Below are 21,585 nucleotides of genomic sequence, written 5' to 3'. Positions count from 1 at the left end.
GCCCTCTCAAGGGCCAAATGGTAAGACAGAACAGAGCTGGATCCTAATGAATAACCCGCCCCTGCTGGACCAGATCCATGTGCAGCGGAAGACTCCACCAGGAGTCTCAACATACCACAGACGCCTGGACCAATCCGGAGCCACCAGGAGTACTAGCTCCCTGAGGACCTCGATTCTACAAATGACCCGGCCCAGCAAGGGCCACGGAGGAAAGGCATAAAGCAACTCATCTTCTGGCCAAACTTGTACAAAAACATCGATGCCCAGGAACCACGGATCTCTCCTGCACCTGAAGAAGTGAGGAACCTTCGCATTGTGAGAAGTCGCTCATAGGTCTAGAGACGGAAGGTCCCAGTGATCCACTATCAGCTGAAACGTCTCTGCTGACAACACCCATTCTCCAGGGTCCAGACTCTCCCTGCTGAGAAAGTCTGAAGATGGCTTTTTGCCCATCCCATAAGTTGGTCTATCTCCTGCAACACTTGCTGGCTCTTGGTTCCTCCCTGACAATTGATATAGACCACCCTCATGGCATTGTCCAACATCACATGGACTGCCTGGCACAGAAGTCTGTGGTTGAACTGCAAGCACACCAGCCTGACTCCCCAGGCTTCCAGGCAATAGATGTTCCAGAGAGCCTCTTCGGCCATTCAACACCCCTGGGCCATTAGTTCCTGATAGTGAGCCCCCCAACCTTGGAGACTCGCATCGGTCATGAGAACCAACCAGCATGGGGAGGACAAGTTCACTCCCCACTTCAATACAGGAGGTTCATCAGCAAGTGGAGGTGAACAGAATAGTCCTGAGACTGTGGGTCCCAATGAGACGGCAGTGAACTCTGAAGAGGACGCATATGTGCCCTCACCCACTGCACCACTTTCAGGGTTGCTGCCTATCAAACCGAGCACTTGTAGACAGCTCCACACTGTTGGACAGATAGTGTTCACCAACTGATGCACCTGAGACATCAACTTTTGAATTTGTGCATCCGGCAGAAAGACCTTGCTAGTCTCATGTCGAATCGAACGCCCAGATACTTCAATGACTGAGAAGGTCTGAGACTGCTCTTGGTCAGGGTCACCACCCAACCAAGCTCCTGCAGCAGAGAGATCACCTTGTTGGTCACCCGGCTGCTCTCTTCCAAAGACTTGGCTCAAATCAGCCAGTCATCCAAGTATGGGTGCACCAAGATCCCATCTCTTCTCAACGCCGCAACTACCATGATCTGGTAAAATGTTCTTGGGGCAGTGGCCAGACCAAAGGGCAGTACCCAAAACTGATAATGGTGACCTAGCACCACAAAGCGCAGAAAACACTGATGTTCCGAATGGAATGGAATATGAAGGTAAGCCTCGAACAGATCCAGGGAGGTCAGAAATTCTCCCGGCTGTATGGCCATTATCACAGAGCACAAGGTTTCCATGTGAAAACGAGACACCTGCAGATGACGGTTCACACTCTTGAGGTCCAGGATGGGACAAAAGGAACCTTTCTTCTTGGGCACAACAAAGTAAACTCCACTGCCTGCTTTTTCTGCGAGGAGTGACAAGGAGACACCATAAACACATCTCAAGGAATGCTGCAAAATTCCAGTGGATAGCCTTCCCATATCACTTGTAGGACCCACTGATCCGTCATGATCTTGACCCACCTCTGATAAAAGAGATAGGCATCCCCCTATCTCTCCTCCCGAAGGTGGGTCAACAAACCTTCTTTGGGAAGCTTGGGACGTGCCGCCACCCGAGCCCGCTCCTCTCTTGGACTGATGGGGACAAAAGTACTGAGACCTATCAAAAGCCTGAGTCCTCTGAAAAGTCGGATTCCTGTATGGATGAAAATGCTTCCAGCCTCTGAGAAGACCTCTCATAGAAAAGGGGTGCTGTAATTGCTTCTCACCCTCTGGTAACTGGGGAACTAGAGATTCACCCCACTTACTGGCCAGTTTTTCCAACTTGCTCCCAAAGAGGAGTGAGCCTTTAAAGGGCATTTTCATAAGATTAGCCTTGGAGGCCATCAAAGTTGACATCTGGCCACCACCACCGAAGCCACGCCTCTGGCTGAGGTTCGGACCAAATCACAGCCTGCATCTGCCAAAAAGGCGGCCACGGGTGCCATAACTGCTCTGGACTGCATCCCTGAATCATCCACTTCCTGAGAGAGAAGCAAGCAAGAACGTGCCATAAGAGCACAACATGAAGCAATCAGCAAGGTCATAGCCACTACATCAAAGGCCTGCTTAAGGCCAGACTCAATCCGCTGATTATGCACATGTTTCAAGGCTGCTCCTTCTTCCTCCAGGATAGTTGTCCATTTAGAGACAAAGCAGACAAGCACATCAACTTTGGAAAAACGCAAACATTCCTTCACAGCTGGATCCAGAGGGTATAGGTTTTCCAATGTCCAACCCCCTTTAAAACTTGCGCCTCTGGGGGTGTCCCATTCAAGATCAATCAATTCTTGAATGGCCTCCATAACAGGAAAAAAGTAAGAGGCTTTATGTAAGGAAACCTAAATGGGATACTTCCTTGGCTCTGACATAGACTTTGCCTCAGGTACTCTCAGCATCCTCAAAGTCTTTATGAAAGAACCGCAACATGGTTCGATATGGCTCCAAACCCAGGCGGAATTTCCCCATCTTCCAAAGAATCAGGATCTGCCTCATTATCCATGCGATCCGGGTCCTCACCTGGGATACCCGCAGAGAACCGAGGCATGCCACGGCGCTTAACCGTAGAATTGGAAGAGGGAGGTGCCACCAGCTGAGGGTCCGACTTGACAGGAGTGGCAAAGTGGAGGATTATGCCTGTACAAAGGCTTGTAAACCCTGAAAAAACTCCACCCACGAAAAAGCTGCCAGATCCAGACTAAATCCCGAAGGCACTGGAGCAGGCCAAACTAAACTGCCATCTCCTGCGGAAGAACCAGTCAAGGGAGTACCAAGATCTGGCTCACTTCCAGCCAATGCCGGAACCAGCCATCATCAGAATGTGAAGATCCAGGCTTAGAAAAATCAGAGAAAGACAACTCTCTCTGCACATCTGAAGTGCACTGATACATGTTGGAAGACAGGTCAGGCTGAGAAGCCCTAACATGACAAGCAACGTAAAGCAAAAGGCGCTTAGGCTTCTTATTTACGTAATGCCATGAGCAGTGATAACTGTGCATTTAAACTATTCGCATTGGATAAAAATGCGTACACAAATTTCAGGTGCCCTGAAGTAAGCACGGCAAGGCGCACGCCAACTAGTATGCCTAGCTAGAGTGGATTACCATACTCAAAAAAGTTATGCGCACAAAAGTCACGCCTAATGCAGCATGCACAACACATGTGCAGAGCCGATGCACTGTGCACGCCGACATCCTGTAGAAAGCAGTAAGACACACAGAAGTGCGCGAAAATGCCGCCATAGCCTACCACACAGTGCACAGAGAAAAGCCTGAATGCAAGGCCTAATCCACTGGGACCGCTCAACCCACCAGGCTGCCCAGGTCCCTTAACCCCAATGGGAGCAGGAACGTCATCGGTACAGTGTGCCAAGCACGGAGACCAAAGGAAGGCCTAAAACCCAGTCTCTGTAAGCGACCTCCAATTTTTTTTTTAAACTTACCGGAGCTCAGCGCTTTCCGACTGAGAACATAGACAGTCTCCGGCTGCAGAGGGAGAGAGCAACAGCCCTCACCACCGTGCTCAGCCTCCTGCACCCGCTGCCTTTTAACCAAACAAGCAGCTTTGTTCACACCAGAAGCTGGCTACTGGATCAAGGCACACCTCTGAGGGACTATGGAAATCATCTCAGGAATTTCTCAATTGGGGGAGGGACCTTTAGGTATCACCACAGGAGAGCAGGGCTTTCGTTTCTCAATTCAAAATTCTCCTTCCAAAATTCACAGCAATCCCCATAGGGAGATGCATGTCCACTATTTGCTGGAGATGGAGAATACTGGAAGGCTGGGGTCACTGCAGGAATATATATACTGTGATGTCAGTCTCCATCTGCTGGCAGGGGAGCATAACCCACTGGTCTGTGTCCATCTGTCTTCACGCTAGGAAATCATTGTTTTATTACACACTTCTGTCGAAAATACACCCAACAACTTCTCATTTGATTCTCATTCAATCACAGTCTCCCAAACGGTATGTAATTTGGGAGTCATTATCGACCCCTCTCTCTCTATGTGCAACCATATAAGAGACATTACCAACTCATCCTTTTACAAACTGCATCTACTCTGCCACCTCAAGCCCCTTCTTGAACACTCTGATTTCCTTTAATCTTTACAATTCTCCAGTATAGATTACTGTAACTCTCTCTTAACAGGTCTCCCTCTAAACACGATCCACCCAATGCAGATTATACAAAACTTGGCAGCAAGACTCCTAACCTAGCACGCCCATTCATGAACATATTTCAGCTGTCCTCAAAACACTATACTGGCTCCCAATCTCATACCGTATACCAGGGGTCGGGAACCTTTTTGGCTGAGAGAGCCATGAACACCACATATTTTAAAATGTAATTCCGTGAGAGCCATACAAGACCTACCAAATTAATTTACCACAACCCCCCACCCTCCTGACCCCCCCCCCCAAGACCTGCCAAAAGTCCCTGGTGGTCCAGCGGGGGTTCAGGGCTCGCAGACAAATCTTTAATAAAAAAGTAAAAATCTAACAAAACCCTCCTGACGCCCCCAAAATTAATTTACTACAACCCCCCCCCCCCCTAACCCCCCCCCCCCCAAGACCTGCCAAAAGTCCCTGGAGGTCCAGCGGGGTCCAGGAGCGGTCCGGGAGCGATCTCCTGGACTTGGGCTGTCGGCTGCCAGTAGTCAAAATGGCGCTGGCGGCCCTTTGCCCTCACTATGTCACTGGGGTCGACCAATGGCGGCGGTAGCCCCTGTGACATAGTAAGGGCGTCGTCGCAGCAGTGACAGGAGAAGAGGGTCAGTGTAAAGGACATAATGTGCTGTCCCACCTGCCACCTATGAGGATTCCAGTGGAAATTTGATGTGGTCATGGCCTCTGCAGTCCCTCCCACTCTGATGTGTATGCAAATCTTTCTCATGTATATTTATGGTGAACATCCTGAAAACCTGGCCTGTTTGTGGCTCTTGAGGACCGGTGTTGTCCATCCTTGACACATGAAAAACAGAAGAACAGGCAATAAAATACAATCGAGCTCCAGGTAAACCTATTCATATTATGGCTAAAAAGATAATGGAGGAGACTGGGAACTCTCTGCCCAGCCACCTCCTGTAACAGTGAAAAAGCAGTGCAGAATGATTCTAAAACATCTGTGGAAGAAAAAGCCCAATACTTTCATGGCTGAGAGAAAACTAAAAAGAACTGCTGACCCAATGAATATTTGGGAGCTCTGTCCACTGAAAAGGAGTTCATGACATCAGAAATAAACTGACACTGTCATGAGTTGCTGCTACTTTTATGTTCAAAATAATTCCAGACTCACTCTGATAGAGGATGTATTAACGTATTGTATCATGCTGTGATAGGTCAATTTTTTGTTTCTACCTTTTCTGAAACTGAAGCAAAGCCTTTGGTTGGATGCTGGGTTCTCATATCAAAAACATGAAACTTTCCTTCCAAGGATGTGGCCACCAGCTTATTCATAATTATATCTTTCCTGTCAAATTCCATACTGCAAACCTGCAAAACCATTAAACAAAGACTAATGCTGTATAATTAGTCACATAAAGAAATCCTACAGGATTTAAACAGAGACCACATTTTGACTCCCAAGAATTAAAATATATGAAAAAAAATGAAATGCATATTAGTGTAGAGCATATATGAGACAAGTCAATCAATTTTTGGAAAAGCAAGAAAATGCAGGACTAAAGGTCTGTTTTGGACTATGAAGATTTCTTTAGCTGGCTTGATCTAAGCAATATGGGCAGCCTACAGCAAGAGAACGGATCGAAATAAAATGGGGAAAGAAAGCAAGTTTGCTTACCGTAAATGGTGTTTTCCATAGATAGCAGGGTTAATTAGCTATGCTGTTTGGGAGTCCCCAGCTTAGGTTTGTATCCCACACATATAGTCTGGATAGGGGGTACCCACCCCCTGCAGGCGTGTCTGATCTGGTGTGCTCAACCTGCATGGTCTTGGACTGCTTCATTTCTTGAGTGGTTTAACAGTGCTTCGCCTAGTGCTGTGTCCAAAGATGCCTGCTGGTCAAGACAGTAGTATGATGTGAAAGCATGCAGAGATGACCTCATGGCTGCATTACAAATGTCCAGCAATGGTACCAGGTGGAGATGTGCATCTGAAGCTACCACGGCTTTAACTTGATGCCCTTTTACTGTGTTGGAAAGATCTGTCGAGCACTTGAGTAACAAAAGTGAATGCATTGGGATATACAGTTTGACAAAGTCCTCTTTGCTACCGATAGACCTGGTGCAACTGGGTTGAAGGACACAAACAGTTGAGAGGTTCTGTTCTCTGCATGTGTTCTTCACGTGTAGTAAGGCAAAGCCCTTTTACAATCTAAGGTATGAAGGAATCTTTCCGTCATTAGCATGTGGCTTCGGGAAAAGGGTTGGTAATGTAATGATTTTGTTCAAATGAAACACTGAGACTATCTTAGGCAAGAAAGAGGGATGAGTTCTCAAGGTAACCTTGCCGTGGTGAAACTGCAAATAGGGCGGATAGTGAACCAGGGCCTGCAGCTCACTAACCTGCCTTTTTGAGGTTTCTGCAACCAGAAACACCACATTCCAAGTCAGATATTTAATATGACAACTGTCCATGGGTTCAAAGGTTGTATGCATGAGCTGCTATAGCACCAAATTTATGTCCCAAAGGACCAGAGGCTGTGTTACAGGTGGCTTCAATTTCAGGATCCCTTTCATGAATCTGGAAACCAGAGGATGGTTTGAAATGGGCAAGCCATTGAATGGGTGATGATACGCCGCTATAGCGCTCACATGGACTCTGACGGATGCTGTAGCCAGTCCTGCCTGGTAGAGTGTATACAAGTAGTCCAGCAGAATTTCCAGTGAGCAGGAGAATGGGTCGACCCCCCTCTCACCATACCAGGTTGTATAACGCTGCCATTTACCCTGATAGTTTTTCCTTGTGGAAGGCTTTCTAGCTGACACAAAGATGTCTTGGATACCTGTCAATAAGTGGAGGTGGTCTAATACTGTCCTTTCAATCTCCAAGCTGTGAGATGAAGTGAGGAGTGCACTGGGTGCAGTAGTGAGCCTCCCTCCTGAGTTAGCAGATGTTTTCTAACGAGATAGGAGGATCGACAGATAGTTGAACTAGATAGGTGTACCGAGGTTGTCTTGGCCACGCAGGAGTGATGAGTATCAGGCCTACTACATCTGTGATGCATTTTTTGATCATCCAGTGGTATCAGGAAGATAAGTGTAGTACAGTCCCTCCATCCATGGAATGATGAACACGGCCTGGGCGCATCGCTCCTGACTCGGATATATCGAGAAAAGAGCTCAAACTTTCCTGTTGTGTATTGTCATGAAGAGGTCCATGCATGGGAGGCTCCATGTTGCGATGAGGTCATCCACTACCTGCTGGATGAGAACCCATTCATGGAGATGGAATATCCTGCTGAGTCTGTCTACCTCAGTGTTCATGATCTCTGGGAGACAGGTCATTTGCAACGAGATGGAATGAGCCTCAGCCCATTCCAGGATTTATATCGCTTCCCTGCAGAATATCCAGGAACCTTACCCTCCTTCCTTGTTTATGTAAAACATGGCCATCTGGTTGTCTGTGTGGATCATTATATTCTTTCCCCAAAGATGGTCCTGGAACATTGGATGGTGATTTTTATCGCTCGTAACTCTAAGAGATTTATTTGCCAGGATCTCTCGGACAGCTTCCATGGACCTTGAGTCTTTATGTGCCCTAAATGAGCTCCCCAACTCTTTGTTGAAGCATCTGTAGTCAGGACTAGTTGATGCGGAACAGGTCTCCCATAGAAAGGGTCAGTGGGGACAACTACCATGTAATGTCCCGCTTCAGTGCTCAGGTCAGTGTCACCTTTCTGGATAATGGCTGGGTGAACTGGGTCCATTGGGATATGGGACTCCATTGTACATGGCATATTTCTTCTCTGCTCTGCAAGCCAGGATCCAGGGCTTGGATTGAGCTGTTTCCTGCACCCAGCCCTCCATTGGACCCCCTCCTCCTCCTCCACCTCGTGGCTGTTGACCCCTCCCCCAGCTGGAAGACTGCCCTGCTTCTAACGAATGTGCTTTTAAATCTCCGTACAGGTACTTGCCTTTCTTTTCTTCTCTGCTCTGCAAGCCAGGATCCAGGGCTTGGATTGAGCTGTTTCCTGCACCCAGCCCTCCATTGGACCCCCTCCTCCTCCTCCACCTCGTGGCTGTTGACCCCTCCCCCAGCTGGAAGACTGCCCTGCTTCTAACGAATGTGCTTTTAAATCTCCGTACAGGTACTTGCCTTTCTTTTCTTCTCTGCTCTGCAAGCCAGGATCCAGGGCTTGGATTGAGCTGTTTCCTGCACCCAGCCCTCCATTGGACCCCCTCCTCCTCCTCCACCTCGTGGCTGTTGACCCCTCCCCCAGCTGGAAGACTGCCCTGCTTCTAACGAATGTGCTTTTAAATCTCCGTACAGGTACTTGCCTTTCTTTTCTTCTCTGCTCTGCAAGCCAGGATCCAGGGCTTGGATTGAGCTGTTTCCTGCACCCAGCCCTCCATTGGACCCCCTCCTCCTCCTCCACCTCGTGGCTGTTGACCCCTCCCCCAGCTGGAAGACTGCCCTGCTTCTAACGAATGTGCTTTTAAATCTCCGTACAGGTACTTGCCTTTCTTTTCTTCTCTGCTCTGCAAGCCAGGATCCAGGGCTTGGATTGAGCTGTTTCCTGCACCCAGCCCTCCATTGGACCCCCTCCTCCTCCTCCACCTCGTGGCTGTTGACCCCTCCCCCAGCTGGAAGACTGCCCTGCTTCTAACGAATGTGCTTTTAAATCTCCGTGCTGGATGCTAAGACCCATATTGATGACATCACTTTTGAGCGACACAAAAAAGAGTCATCTATAAAAATCTAACCTGGTCAAGCGTCACGCGCCGAAGGAGCGCGACAAAGGGGCCTGCCCCTTTGAGCGCCCCTTCGAGCAGCCCCTGCAGACAGCCCAGAAGGACATAGATGTGGCTCCCTGCACCCTCGGACATCTCTAAGCAGTACCACCGCACGGCTTCCTCGGAATGAACAGTGAAACCCCCGGACGACCAGCCCAAGCAACACCAGGCTAAACAAAAAGTCCCTTCCCATAGTGAGGGATCCGTCCTCTAAATGTTTGATGGTTTCCACCAACATCTCACATGACTATGATAATAGCTGGTTCATCCATTATCCTCCTAACAGCAAGTAACCTAATTGGTTATATTGAAACCAATGTGAACCCTCATAAGTAAGCCAGCATCCATCCTGCTTCACGTTCTTCCAGCTCTCTCCCAACAAGCACCATACTGCACCCAGCCAGTGTCATCTCAGCAAGCTCTCAACAAGCATCCATCCTGCAAGCATTCAACAAGTGCTCAGCAAACAAACAAACATCCTGCAAGCATTCAGCAAGCAACCATCCTGCAAGCATTCAGCTAACAACCATCCTGCAAGCATTCAGCAAGCAACCATACTACAAGCATTCAGCAAGCAACCATACTACAAGCATTCAGCAAGCAACCATACTACAAGCATTCAGCAAGCAACCATCCTGCAAGCATTCAGCAAGCAACCATCCTGAACAAGCAACCATCCTGAGCAAACAACACTCAAGCAACAGCAAAACAACTACCTCTCAGCACTCTACATTAAAACAAAAGACTCACAAAGACTGCCTTCGCCCCTCGGTCCATCAACAGCACTAACGCAGCACCACTACAACACAAGCACTACACGCTAAAATGTTCCCCACCTTCCCAATACCTATTTTACAACACAGCCTGTCAGCAATAGGAAAACCGAACAGATCATTCATACTACAACACAAACGACAGGCGCTACACCGAAACCTTAAATCATTCACCCCAATTTTGATAACACCCATCACCCAACTCTTAGGCCTCACTGTATTCTCACTTTCACTATTCAATGCACAATCTCTGTCCAAGAAATCTCTAATCCTCAACGACTATCTCCTTGATACCAAACCAGATATATGTGCTATAACAGAAACATGGCTCAAACCCACGGACACAGCAATTATAAACCAACTTCCCACATCAAACTACGACATCTTCTCCATCCCCCGACTGAAAAAAAGAGGAGGAGGACTCCTATTTGCATCAAAAAAAGACCTCGGGTTCATCCAGCACCCATACAACTCAGACTCTAAACTAGAAATGGGTCTCTTCACCTCGGAACAACTACAAATCCTACTCGTCTACGCCCCTCCGGGCCTCCTTGAGACAGACCCCTCCCCCTTAGTAGAGGAAATCACAACCCTCATCAAACTGGACGCTCCAGCAATTATCCTAGGAGATTTTAATCTGCATGTGGACAATCCTACCCCCATCATCCAGCTGTGAATCCTTTCTCTCTGCCCTCTCAGCCCTGGGTTTCAAACAACTAGTTACCAAACCCACACACAAAGCAGGCCACACGCTGGATCTTATCTTTATTAACCCAGGCATCAAACATTCTTCACGCCTCAAAAGCAAGAAGGTCCCTTGGTCTGATCACTCACTTATCTCAACCGCATTCTCATTGAACAAACCCTCCACCTCCAAAGGGCCCTCACCATCTTTCCCATATAGAAGATCCTGCTCTACAGAAGACCTCAGCTCCCACCTAGCCTCTCAACTTCCATCCATTGATCTCTCAAACCCGAACACAGCTCTCCGCTCTTGGAAAGCCATCACAGATTCCATAGCCGACAAGCTATGTCCGCTAGCAACCAAAAAATCACTCCCAAACGCCTCCAAAAGACAACCATGGTTCACGGAAGAACTAAGAAAGCTAAAACAAAATCTAAGACAGAAAGAGAGCGACTGGCGCAAATCCCCAAGCACCAATACACGATCCATCTACAAAGCCACCCTCCATCAATACAAGTCAACTACCTCTAAATCCAAAAGGGACTACTATGCATCCAAGATTCACCACTTAATCTTCGACGCAAAAGCCCTCTTCGCCTATGTCTCCAATCTCACCCAAATCATCCCACAGGAGATTCCCAACGACCTAGCACAACCCAAAGCTGAAGAACTTGCTCTTCATTTTCACAACAAAGTCAACAGCCTTCTAACTCATCTGCCTTCTAATCCCACCGACCCTGCTCTTACCAGTCTCTTCAACAATCATCCCTCAACAACAATGGTCTGGAAACACTTGAACCCATCTCTATCTTAGAGATACAAACTCTTATAAGAAGAATGAAACCTTCCTCCCATCCTTTGGATACTATCCCCACCAAACTGCTCCTGGCCATCCCTGACTCCATCACTAAAACCTTGTCGGACATCATAAACTGCTCACTCTCCCAAGGACTATATCCTGACGACCTCAAATTGGCCTCCATCAAACCTCTACTCAAGAAACCCAACTTGGATCCTAAAGACCCCAACAACTTCCGTCCTATCGCCAATCTCCCATTCATAGCCAAGATTCTAGAAAAAGTTGTCAATACTCAACTCTCCGAATACATAGAAGAAAACAAAATCCTATTCCAATCACAATACGGATTTCGCAAGTCACTGAACACAGAATCCCTCCTCATCTCCATGTCTGACTTCATATTAATGGGCCTTGACAAAGGCCAATCCTTCCTCTTAATTCTACTGGACCTATCAGCCGCCTTTGATACGGTCAATCATTCCATTCTCACTTCCATTCTGGCTTCTATAGGTATCTCAGGCACAGCTCTCTCATGGTTTAAATCTTTTCTGTCCAACAGAGGCTTCAAGGTTAAGATACAGAACAAAGAATCTTCACGAATGGACGCATCCATAGGTGTCCCCCAGGGCTCCTCACTGTCACCTACACTCTTTAACATTTATCTTTTACCTATCTGCCAACTCCTCTCCAACCTTAACCTCAAACATTTCCTCTACGCCGACGACATCCAGATCGTGATACCCATTAAAGAATCTTACACAAAAACATTGGTTCACTGGGAAAACTGTCTCTTCGAAATTAAACATCTCCTGGCTAACCTAAACCTAGTTTTAAACTCCTCTAAAACAGAACTGCTTCTCATCTCCCCAGATAATAATGCCATCTCTAATCCTCCAACTATCCCAACTACTACACAGGTGAGAGATCTAGGAGTATTAATTGATAACCGGATGAACCTTAAAGCTTACATCAACAGAACCACCAAGGACTGTTTCCACAAACTCCAAGTTCTGAAAAGAATTAGACCACTCTTCCACACTCAGGACTTCAGAACCATTCTACAAGCTATCATTTTTTCTAAGATCGATTACTGTAACTCTATCCTTCTGGGCCTACCTTCCTCCTATACTAGACCCCTCCAGATGTTACAAAACGCTGCGGCAAGATTACTGACAAACTCCAGGAGGAGGGACCATATATCTCCAATCCTAAAAGATCTCCACTGGTTGCCTGTTCACTTTAGAATCCTCTACAAATCTCTTTCCATAATATACAAAACCATCCATCAACACACCCCACTCGACTTACAAGTCCCATTCCAATTTATAACTCCTCCAGACCAACAAGAGACACACTCAGAGGATCTCTTCAAGTGCCCCCAGCCAAAACTACCAAACACATTACCTTGAGAGATCGGGCCTTTTCAACAGCCGGCCCCCTTCTATGGAACTCCATCCCACCGGACCTTAGACAGGAGCCCAGCCTCCCAACCTTCAGGAAGAGTCTTAAGACCTGGCTGTTTAAAAAAGCTTTCCCGGACACCGATTAATTCTATTCAGCCAGATTCTACCACTTCCACATGTAAAAATGTTATTACTAATGTAAATACCTATACCTAATGTTATTCTCTTTCTTTTCTTCTCTCCTCCCAGTTCTATTACCTTGTTATTTGTAACTGCTTCCTTCTACACAAATAGGTTATTGAATTGTTTACTGTACACCCCTGTTATATGTAAACCGGCATGATGTGTTTGCAACATGAATGCCGGTATATAAAAATTTTAAATAAATAAATAAATAAATATGAAGACAAGTGTGCAGCGCCATGTATACAGTTGCCACCATGTGGCCCAGAAGGGTTAAGATTTGATGGGACGAGGGATATGCTCAGTTCTTTAACTGAGTTGCTTTCTTTTGGGAGGTGGGCCTTCCCCACGATGGTGTTTAAGGTGGCCCCTATGAACTGAAGAATTTGTGTCAGATGAAAGCTAGATTTCTCATAGTTTATTATGAATCCTAGACCTTCCAAACAATTTATCGTATCTAGCAAGTGTGTTTGGAATGTGATCACTTCCGATGACACCAAGAGCCAATCGTTCAGGTAGGGAAATAATTGAATTCCCTTCTTTCTCAGGTGGACCACCGCTAAACATTTTTTGAAAATTCGGGTGGACGAAAATCCAAAAGGGAAGAGTTTTGTAATGGTAATGCCGCATAACGGCATAGAAGTACAGGTAGCTCCATGAAGAATGGTGAATAGGTATGTGCAAGTAAGCATCCTAGAGATCCAGTGAGCACATCCAATCATTGGGTTGCAGGAGTGGCAGAATTGGCTTGAGAGATGTCATCTTGAACCTTTCCCTCCAAATAAACTTGTTGAGTGCCCTCAAATCTAAAATTGGGTGACAGCCTCCTATTTTCTTGGGAATAAGGAAGTATTGGGAGTAGAAATCCTTGTTGCGCCAGTTTGGAGGCACTGCCTGTATTGCCTGTTGTTGAAGTAGTGAATCCACTTACGTTTGCAATAGCTGTGCCTGTATATGGTCTCTCGCTGAGGGCACCAGGTGCGGAAGGGAGGGGTTTGTTTTGAAGTTTAGCCGGTATCCCTCACAGATGATGTTTAATATCCAACGGTCTGATGTGATTGCTTCCCAAGAACTGTGGAATTTGGATAATCTACCCCCCATTGGAAACAGTAGCTGCGGCCGGGCCCTCCTCAAAAACCATTGTGGTTTTGGGTTGTTGCCCTGTTGCTGTCTTTGTAGACGTTGGCCTCTTGCCCTATTTCTGAGTTGCAGAGATCTGCGACATCCCCTGTGAAACTAGTCCTCCTTCCAGAGAGACCCGATGTCTTCCTTTGGATAGTGGGTGTGACTCCCTCATGCCTCTTGCCCTCTTTGGGCTTCGCCACCCTGGATGGTGGAGGCACTGTGGCTAAGAGGATCGAGGAATCAGGCCACTTATCATGCTCTGTTGGAGTGTGGTCCCTGTGCGATAGCCTGTGTCTCTTTGTTAAAGGCTCTTGTAACTGAGGCGAGGGCATCTTCCTCTTTGAGACTGAAGACATGTCCGAATAAACCCTTTGGGATGATCCTAAAGAATTCAGCGAGCAATGGTCAGCATCGGAAAACCCCAGTTCCAAGAGCTTCTCTGGCAAGAACACAACCTGAGGAACACTCCCTGTCTTGTGGGAAGCCTTCTCCTGGGGAGGCCTGTGCTTACGCACAGTCTTCTCCTGTTGAGGGGCTCAATGCCCTGCTGGTATGCGTCGTGTGCGCCATAGATAGACACTTTGCGGTGGGTTCTTGCATTGTGTTCTTTTTAGGAAGCACCTGCATCGCTATGAGTGGTGCTTGCCACTATGTGATACATCAAGCGGTTCGCTCTGCAGTGCATCTCTGCATCGTGCGTCGTGTGAGATCTTCCTCAATGCACGCATTGATTCATCCTTGTGTCGTGCATCGTGCTTGCCTTGCTACAACATGTGCGTCGGCCTGCAAGGTTTTACTCTGGTGGCTGCTAGCAATGCCGTCCTCAGCCTGTGATGGACATAATCTACCTGCATTGACAGTACTTAAAATCCGGAGGTTTTGGCACCATGATAGCACTTAAAAGTGCTGTTTTGGGGATCCACACGAGCAGTGTACAGAGGAGAATGAGAGAGAGAAACGACTCCACATGCAGCTAGCAGCGCAGAAAAAACAAGATTGAGGAGAGTCAGTATCATGTGGGAAGAGCTGTGCAGGTACATAGAGACAAAGCTCTGTGATTTTTGGGAGAGGCTCCACCCAGGGCTGCCTGGAGGACATCCCAGACAGAATGGCTAATTCAGCCTGCTTATTGACAGGAAAATAGAATACAAACAAAATCACTCTTTATCCTCTTTTACATTATGAAATAGTTTGTTTTTTTTTCACATCCATATTAATGTGGTGAAGTTAAAACAATTCTTCATCATAATTGATTCTAAAGTCATCCATGTTGAAAAGCCAGTTCTAGCACAAAATCTAATGCATTAAATGAGTGTATTTTGTATTGATTTTGCATTATTTGTAGTTTTTTTTTTTTATTTGTTATTTTGGTTGATGTATGTTCTAGTCTGTGTTATTTGTAATGTAAACAAATTTTATGGTGATCACACTGTAAACCATTTTTGGTATGTTATCTTAGATAGCAAGTGTGCTTATTGTAAATGGTATTCTCCGTAGACAGCAGGCTGAATTAGCCATAACACATGGGTAACATCATTCGCTTGCATCAAACAACCCATCTCTCTAGCTCAGTAAAGCTTTTACTATTGAGCATGTGTGAGTTTCCACGCACTTGTTACCTCATGAAATCCTCAGTCTATTGTACAGCTTAGCTTTAGCTACGTAGGTTGCTCTCCAGGAAGGTGGGAGGATATTAAGCATGGCTTGTCCGTCGACAAGTAGGGCTGACTTATCCATGACATGTGGAGAATCCCAAGCTAAGGGTTGTGTAAAGGAGCACTTTCTGAATAAAGCAACCCGGCTCCCCCATGGAAAGTAGACTATTGGTGAATAGACAGCGTAAACTTGCTTGTCCAAATTAACTATCTCTTCTGGAGAGGCTGTCCAAACAGCAGTGGGACGAACAGATGATTTTAAAGATGACTGCAATGGAGACAGCTTTCAGGAGGGCAAGGAAAATGCATGGCTCTAACTTGAAGAGCCTTGATAAAGTCTAAAATCAGAAGGCCAGCCAATGCATGACACTGTGCAATATAGCTCGCTAGCCAGCTGAACAAGGAATGAATGGCAATCGCTATTCCCAGACCGCTGGGATCGTAGAACACAGACGATAGATAAGCCTAACAATGTGGCTGAATGCTCATTTAGTAATATGCCATAGTCCTCTCACAGACAAGAGAATATGAAGAGCCTACTCTCCTCAATGCATGTGACTTAATTCCAGTTAAAAACAGAGTCCACTTGCAGAGAAATTCAATAAGGGTGTGGTGCATTACTCTGTTAGGAAAGGATTCAGTCACCAACCTGTCTAGTCGAAGAGATAGGGACTAGAACCACCACCTTCCATGTAAGAAACATCAAGAGGTCAGCTCCAGCACCTCGACACTGAGGTCCTATAACACAGGAGGTCTCTGAATTGGAGGCTTTATGAGCCACCAAACCCTCCATAAACTGATACTGAAGAATGAAGCGAAAGAAGTATTTCCTTTACTTGGGAGAAACAAGCAGTAATGGCACTAAGGTGTACTGTCACTGATGAAGTATTGAGACCCCATGGGAAGAAAAGAAATAAGTACGGACACAGATCCTTGGTAGAACAGGTAAAGGGAACCAGAGATCTCACCAGGCACAAAAATGAAGCTGTCATCTGAACCCATATACTCTTCTGGCGTACGACTTCATGGCCAAAATGAAGACAGCCTCGATCTCTTTTGACTGTGAAAAAGAGGAGACTACTATGTGTTCAATACCCTTGCCATCAGGTTAAGCAAGGGTAGCTTTATGAGGTATAGACTATCTTTCCCCCTGCAGTAGTAGCAAGTGCTTGACTTCTGGAAGAAATGGAAGGAGTATAAACAGGATGAGATATGAGAAAAGTGCACATGCTGTGACAATGAAGAAAAGCCTAACAGAATCCTACAGTACTTTCAAAATCTCTCTTGCCACTAACCGCAATTGTGACTCCCATTTTAGCAGAGAAGGATTGTGGCAGATCTGTACTTGCTCCATAGGATGGAAAAAACTATTCAACCTTCCTGTTGCCTTTCAATGTAAATGTCTAAGGATGTCTAAAGGCCAGACTGTCTGTTAAGTTGTAAGACTCTGTGAAAGTGATCCTCTAGTGAATCGGAGAGTCTGTTCCCTGAAAGGAGGCCTTGAGACCGAGAGCCCATACATAGCCTGCTGAGATTCATGGCAGAAGGTCACGGATCACATGCCTCCTTACTAGCTTTCTTGGACTACTGTCGGTTTAGATAAAACAATCTCATTCCTTGCATGAGATGGGAGAATATTCCTAGCGCAAACTGGAACAAGGTTTTTCCCAGACAAACCAAGAGGTTGGTCTGGAAAAACCCTTCTGTAATAGACTATGGTTCCTGAATGGAAAGAACAAGTCACACTGGATAAGGGACACAAAGGGGTAGATTTTAAAAAAGAGCGCGATTGCATACTTTTGTTCGCGCAGCAGGCGCAAACAAAAGTACGCTGGATTTTATAAGATACGCGCATAGCCGCATGTATCTTATAAAATCCTGGATCGGCGCGCGCAAGGCTGCCGATTTTGGGCAGCCTGCGCGCGCCGAGCCGCGCAGCCTGCCTCCGTTCCCTCCGAGGCCGCTCCGAAATCGGAGCGGCCTCGGAGGGAACTTTCTTTCACCCTCCCCTCACCTTCCCCTCCCTTCCCTACCCCCCCCGGCCCTATCTAAACCCCCCCCCTTACCTTTGTCCCTTGATTTACGCCTGCTAGAAGCAGACGTAAATCTACGCGCGCCAGCAGACTGCTGGCGCGCCGTCATCCGACCCGGGGGCTGGTCCAGAGGCCTGGACCACGCCCCCGAAATGCCACGTCATTCGGCCCCGCCCCCGACACGCCCCCTTAAAAAAACCCCGGGACTTACGCGCGTCCCGGGGCTCTGCGCGCGCCGGCGGCCTATGCAAAATAGGCGCGCCGGCACGCAAGGGCCCTGCTCGCATAAATCCGGGCGGATTTACGCGAGCAGGGCATTTAAAATCCGCCCGCCACAGCATTTCCAGGACCAACAGGTTTAGACACCAATGAAGGAGCATCTCCATCATCAAGGAACCAACACAGGGTGTAAAAAAGGTTAACGTAGGTGAATGCAATGACAGCAGAGGCCCCAATGGAGAGTCCCAGGTTTAGGCTCAAATGAGTATCTTTGATTGGGTCTAATGGAAAGAGCATACTTCCTTCTTCGAATCTATCCATGTCCTGAAGCAATAAAACTTAAGGACTAAGGGCTGAAAGACTTCTTCAGATCCTGTCACCAGCCACTTGGCTAGATAGGACAAAATACATAATCCATGATGTTGTTGCCATCACTGCTTACAAATCAGTGAAGACCTTTGAGCAAACAAAAAACCAGAAGGTAGCACTCCATCAGCTACACAGATTCATCCATTTCCCTGCTTTAGACTCAGGGTGGTGTGAGGGCTATGGCAGATCTGTAATCCAGAGGCACAAGGAGAGGGTACCCTGTTAGAAGAACTCCTGCTCAACTTGAACTTAGCTGAAGCAGGAGAGAAGACATGAGGAAAGAGAAAAGAAAAAGATATTGTTCTCTCTCTTTTTGTTTTTTCACAGCACCGAACATGCTATTGAGGGGCTGCCTGGGTAGTGATAAAAACAAGAAAATGAGAGAAGACCAAGGACCTACGGCTAACAACAAACATTTTACAAAAGAGAGAGGGTATAAGCCCATGCTGTAGCATGGATAAAAAGACTGAGGAGCTTGCAAGGCAATGCGCATGCAGGAACTCTCGCACATGCTCAGTAATAAAAATTCTACTAAGCTAAAGAGATAGGTCTGTTTGGCATTGTTGGATGATGTCACCTGCTGCCGATGGAGAATATGTTGTAAACCCTTTTACTTAATCTTTTGATGGGAAAAAAGGCATATAAATGTGGAAATTAAATGAATGCTAGAGGTACAGCCTTGCACAGACAAAGGTTTTTTTTCTTTATAATTTGATAGTACTATGCTCCTTCCAGGGCCTATCAGAGAGTTTCTCAAGCAGTGAAGACTTTTCATGACACCCAGCAGGGAACCAGAGAGGAAAGTGATTTGACAGCATACGCTGGCATCCAAATTAGAAAGAAACTTACTTGCTTTATACATTCTGCCTAGAAGACTATACTTTAGCACTAGATGCATCATTTCAACAAAGTCAGCATTTGCTGCAATGCAATATATTCTGAAAAGATGCCAAAAACACCACTGAGGCAATGTTCATGAAGAAATTAAGCTCTCACGCATCTATGGAAAATAAACTGTCAAAAAGAATGATTTGCTGCCTCACATACTGCCAGCCTTGCACTAAAAATGTTTTTGGCACTTACCCCATTTTTAATGTTTGTCTCCCATCGTAAGGACATGTTGCGTAGGTCAAATAGTTTAATGTCACCATTGTCGTACCCAGCACAAACAACACGCTCTTGTTGATTACAAGCATGTCCTAAAAATAAACAGAAAATATCAATCTAGATAAATGAGCTCTGACCGACAGGCCGCAAATGCGCAGTAGAGAGCAGCTCTGCCGCGCATGCACAGAACAGAGAGCTCTGAGCGACGTACTGACTTTGCGCCCCAAGGCAGCGAGATCGGACCAGGGTGTCACAGAGGGGAGGAGGAAAGGGCAGACGAGCCGCCGCTCCGAGAAACTGCTTCTCTGGCCGCTGGGGAAGGGGGGAGGGAGTAGGGATGGCCGGACCATCACACACAGGGACAGGAGGAGGAAGGGGCACAAGAGTCACCGAGCCCGTCCCTCCGCCACCGAGGAAGGGGGGGAGGGAGTTGGACGGCCAGGGCAGAGCAAATTCGCCCCTTTTTAACGGGCATTACGGTTTGTTTCAGACATATTTAATTGAGTAAGCAAAGTTTGCCATACCTAATATTCAAAACAATGAAATAGCAAGCAGTTTTACTTTCAGACCCCAAGATCACTCAGCTAAAATCTTCCAGGACCTGTCGAAGCACTTTATATTATAAGAAGGTAGATCATAACACTTACCGGTTACAATTTCCCAAGTTATCAAAAAAGACCTGCCTACTGACCAGAAGACATTTCTTTATAATCTGTTTTTACAATGGCCACTAATTCTGCAAAATTTCTGAGCTGCATGATTGGCTGAATATCTGGAGACATTTGGTTCACTAAATGTTTCTTATACTGCCAAAATATATTGATTAGTAGGAGTCAACCAGAAAAATAAAATCTACACCACTATGAGCAAGCTGCAGATATTATGTTCCCTAGTAGGCCTGCTCATACTATGGGTCATTCTTCTTTACACTCTGTTTGCTTATTGTCATTTAATATGCTGTACCGCTGCCTTTGGTGACTTTCTCTCAAAAACGTGGTAACAAATTGTAATGATTATAATAAGATGACCTTGAAAATTGAACACACCTGAAAAGAATGAAGTGTGTACATTTAGGAAAAACAAGCATGTAAATGGCAAATAAGGTGAATGTTGAGCTATCAGGAATTCATCCAAAGACCTAATCGCTAATGCTTGAACCTTCCTATTACCTCATACAGGACTATTTTTATAGTGGTCATGGTGCAAGCAATTAAATTACATGGATAAAAACTACAAGTGATTTATGGGTCAACACACTGATTTTCAGAAGTTTTTCCAATCATGGTACAAGTTTTCTCACAATACATTTATTTAATTTACGAGAACTCACATTCTGGGAAGTGTACTTCAGATATTAGTAGTAAAGATTTATAGGGGACATGCACATGACAAGCCCTGAAACAATTCATTCATTTATTTATTTAACACTTTTCTATACCGACCTTCATAGTTAAAAACCATATCGGATCGGTTTACATCGAACAGGGTAATAACTGGAGTGACAACTAGAATAAATAAGCAAATAACAATGCTCAGCACTCAGTACTCATCCCTTCCCACAGTCTTCTTAGATACACTGCTTGCACCAAAACCTGCTGAAAGCACTTTCAACTGCCACTTGAATTTTGCAATCTTGCAAGGGACACCTAGAGGTTCTGAACTATGTATTTCATAGTTTGGCAACCTCGTGTTTGCAAACTGGTAATGACCTACCAAAAGCCACAGTCCAACAATCTCTCTTCATTCGCCCTCTACAGGTTCCATATAGCAACGGGTTTGTGTCTTTCTGTCTTGGGGTCCCACACCTTCACAGTTCCTGAAACAAACAATTCAAATGTGAAAGGCAAGTATGTCTACTGAGTGGAACCAAATCTTCTTAAGATTTTCCTGTCAAGAAAAAAGAACATAACTCTTAGGAAGTAAGGCTCTCCAGTGTTATAATATATGTAATAAGTGCTGCACTCCCAAGACTTATCCACATAATGCAAGAATCACACCAAAGAAAGTACCCAACCTATAAGTACATCTATAATAGTCATGAAAACAGTCATCCTTCAGAGAACAATCCAAAAAGCAGCAAACAATACTATATTGGTCTTATTGCTCTTAAAATGGCCAACTTAAAGGGAATCATGGAATGCCTAAAAAAA

General features: G+C 46.0%; 1 protein-coding gene across 1 annotated transcript in view; it reads right to left on the bottom strand.

Annotated features, from left to right (window-relative positions):
* Window positions 1–21,585, bottom strand: part of WDR92 (WD repeat domain 92) — a 92,401-nt gene that overhangs the window by 32,645 nt on the left and 38,171 nt on the right. Inside the window, exon 6 of the mRNA XM_029593592.1 lies at window positions 5,528–5,662. Within this exon, the coding sequence (XP_029449452.1) occupies window positions 5,528–5,662 (135 nt within the window). The remainder of the gene's footprint in view (window positions 1–5,527; window positions 5,663–21,585) is intronic.

This window comes from Rhinatrema bivittatum, chromosome 3, assembly GCF_901001135.1.
Source record: "Rhinatrema bivittatum chromosome 3, aRhiBiv1.1, whole genome shotgun sequence".
NCBI classification, from domain to species: domain Eukaryota; kingdom Metazoa; phylum Chordata; class Amphibia; order Gymnophiona; family Rhinatrematidae; genus Rhinatrema; species Rhinatrema bivittatum.
The sequence above is the reverse complement of the archived record's forward strand: the minus strand, read 5'-3'. Positions and strand labels throughout refer to the sequence as shown.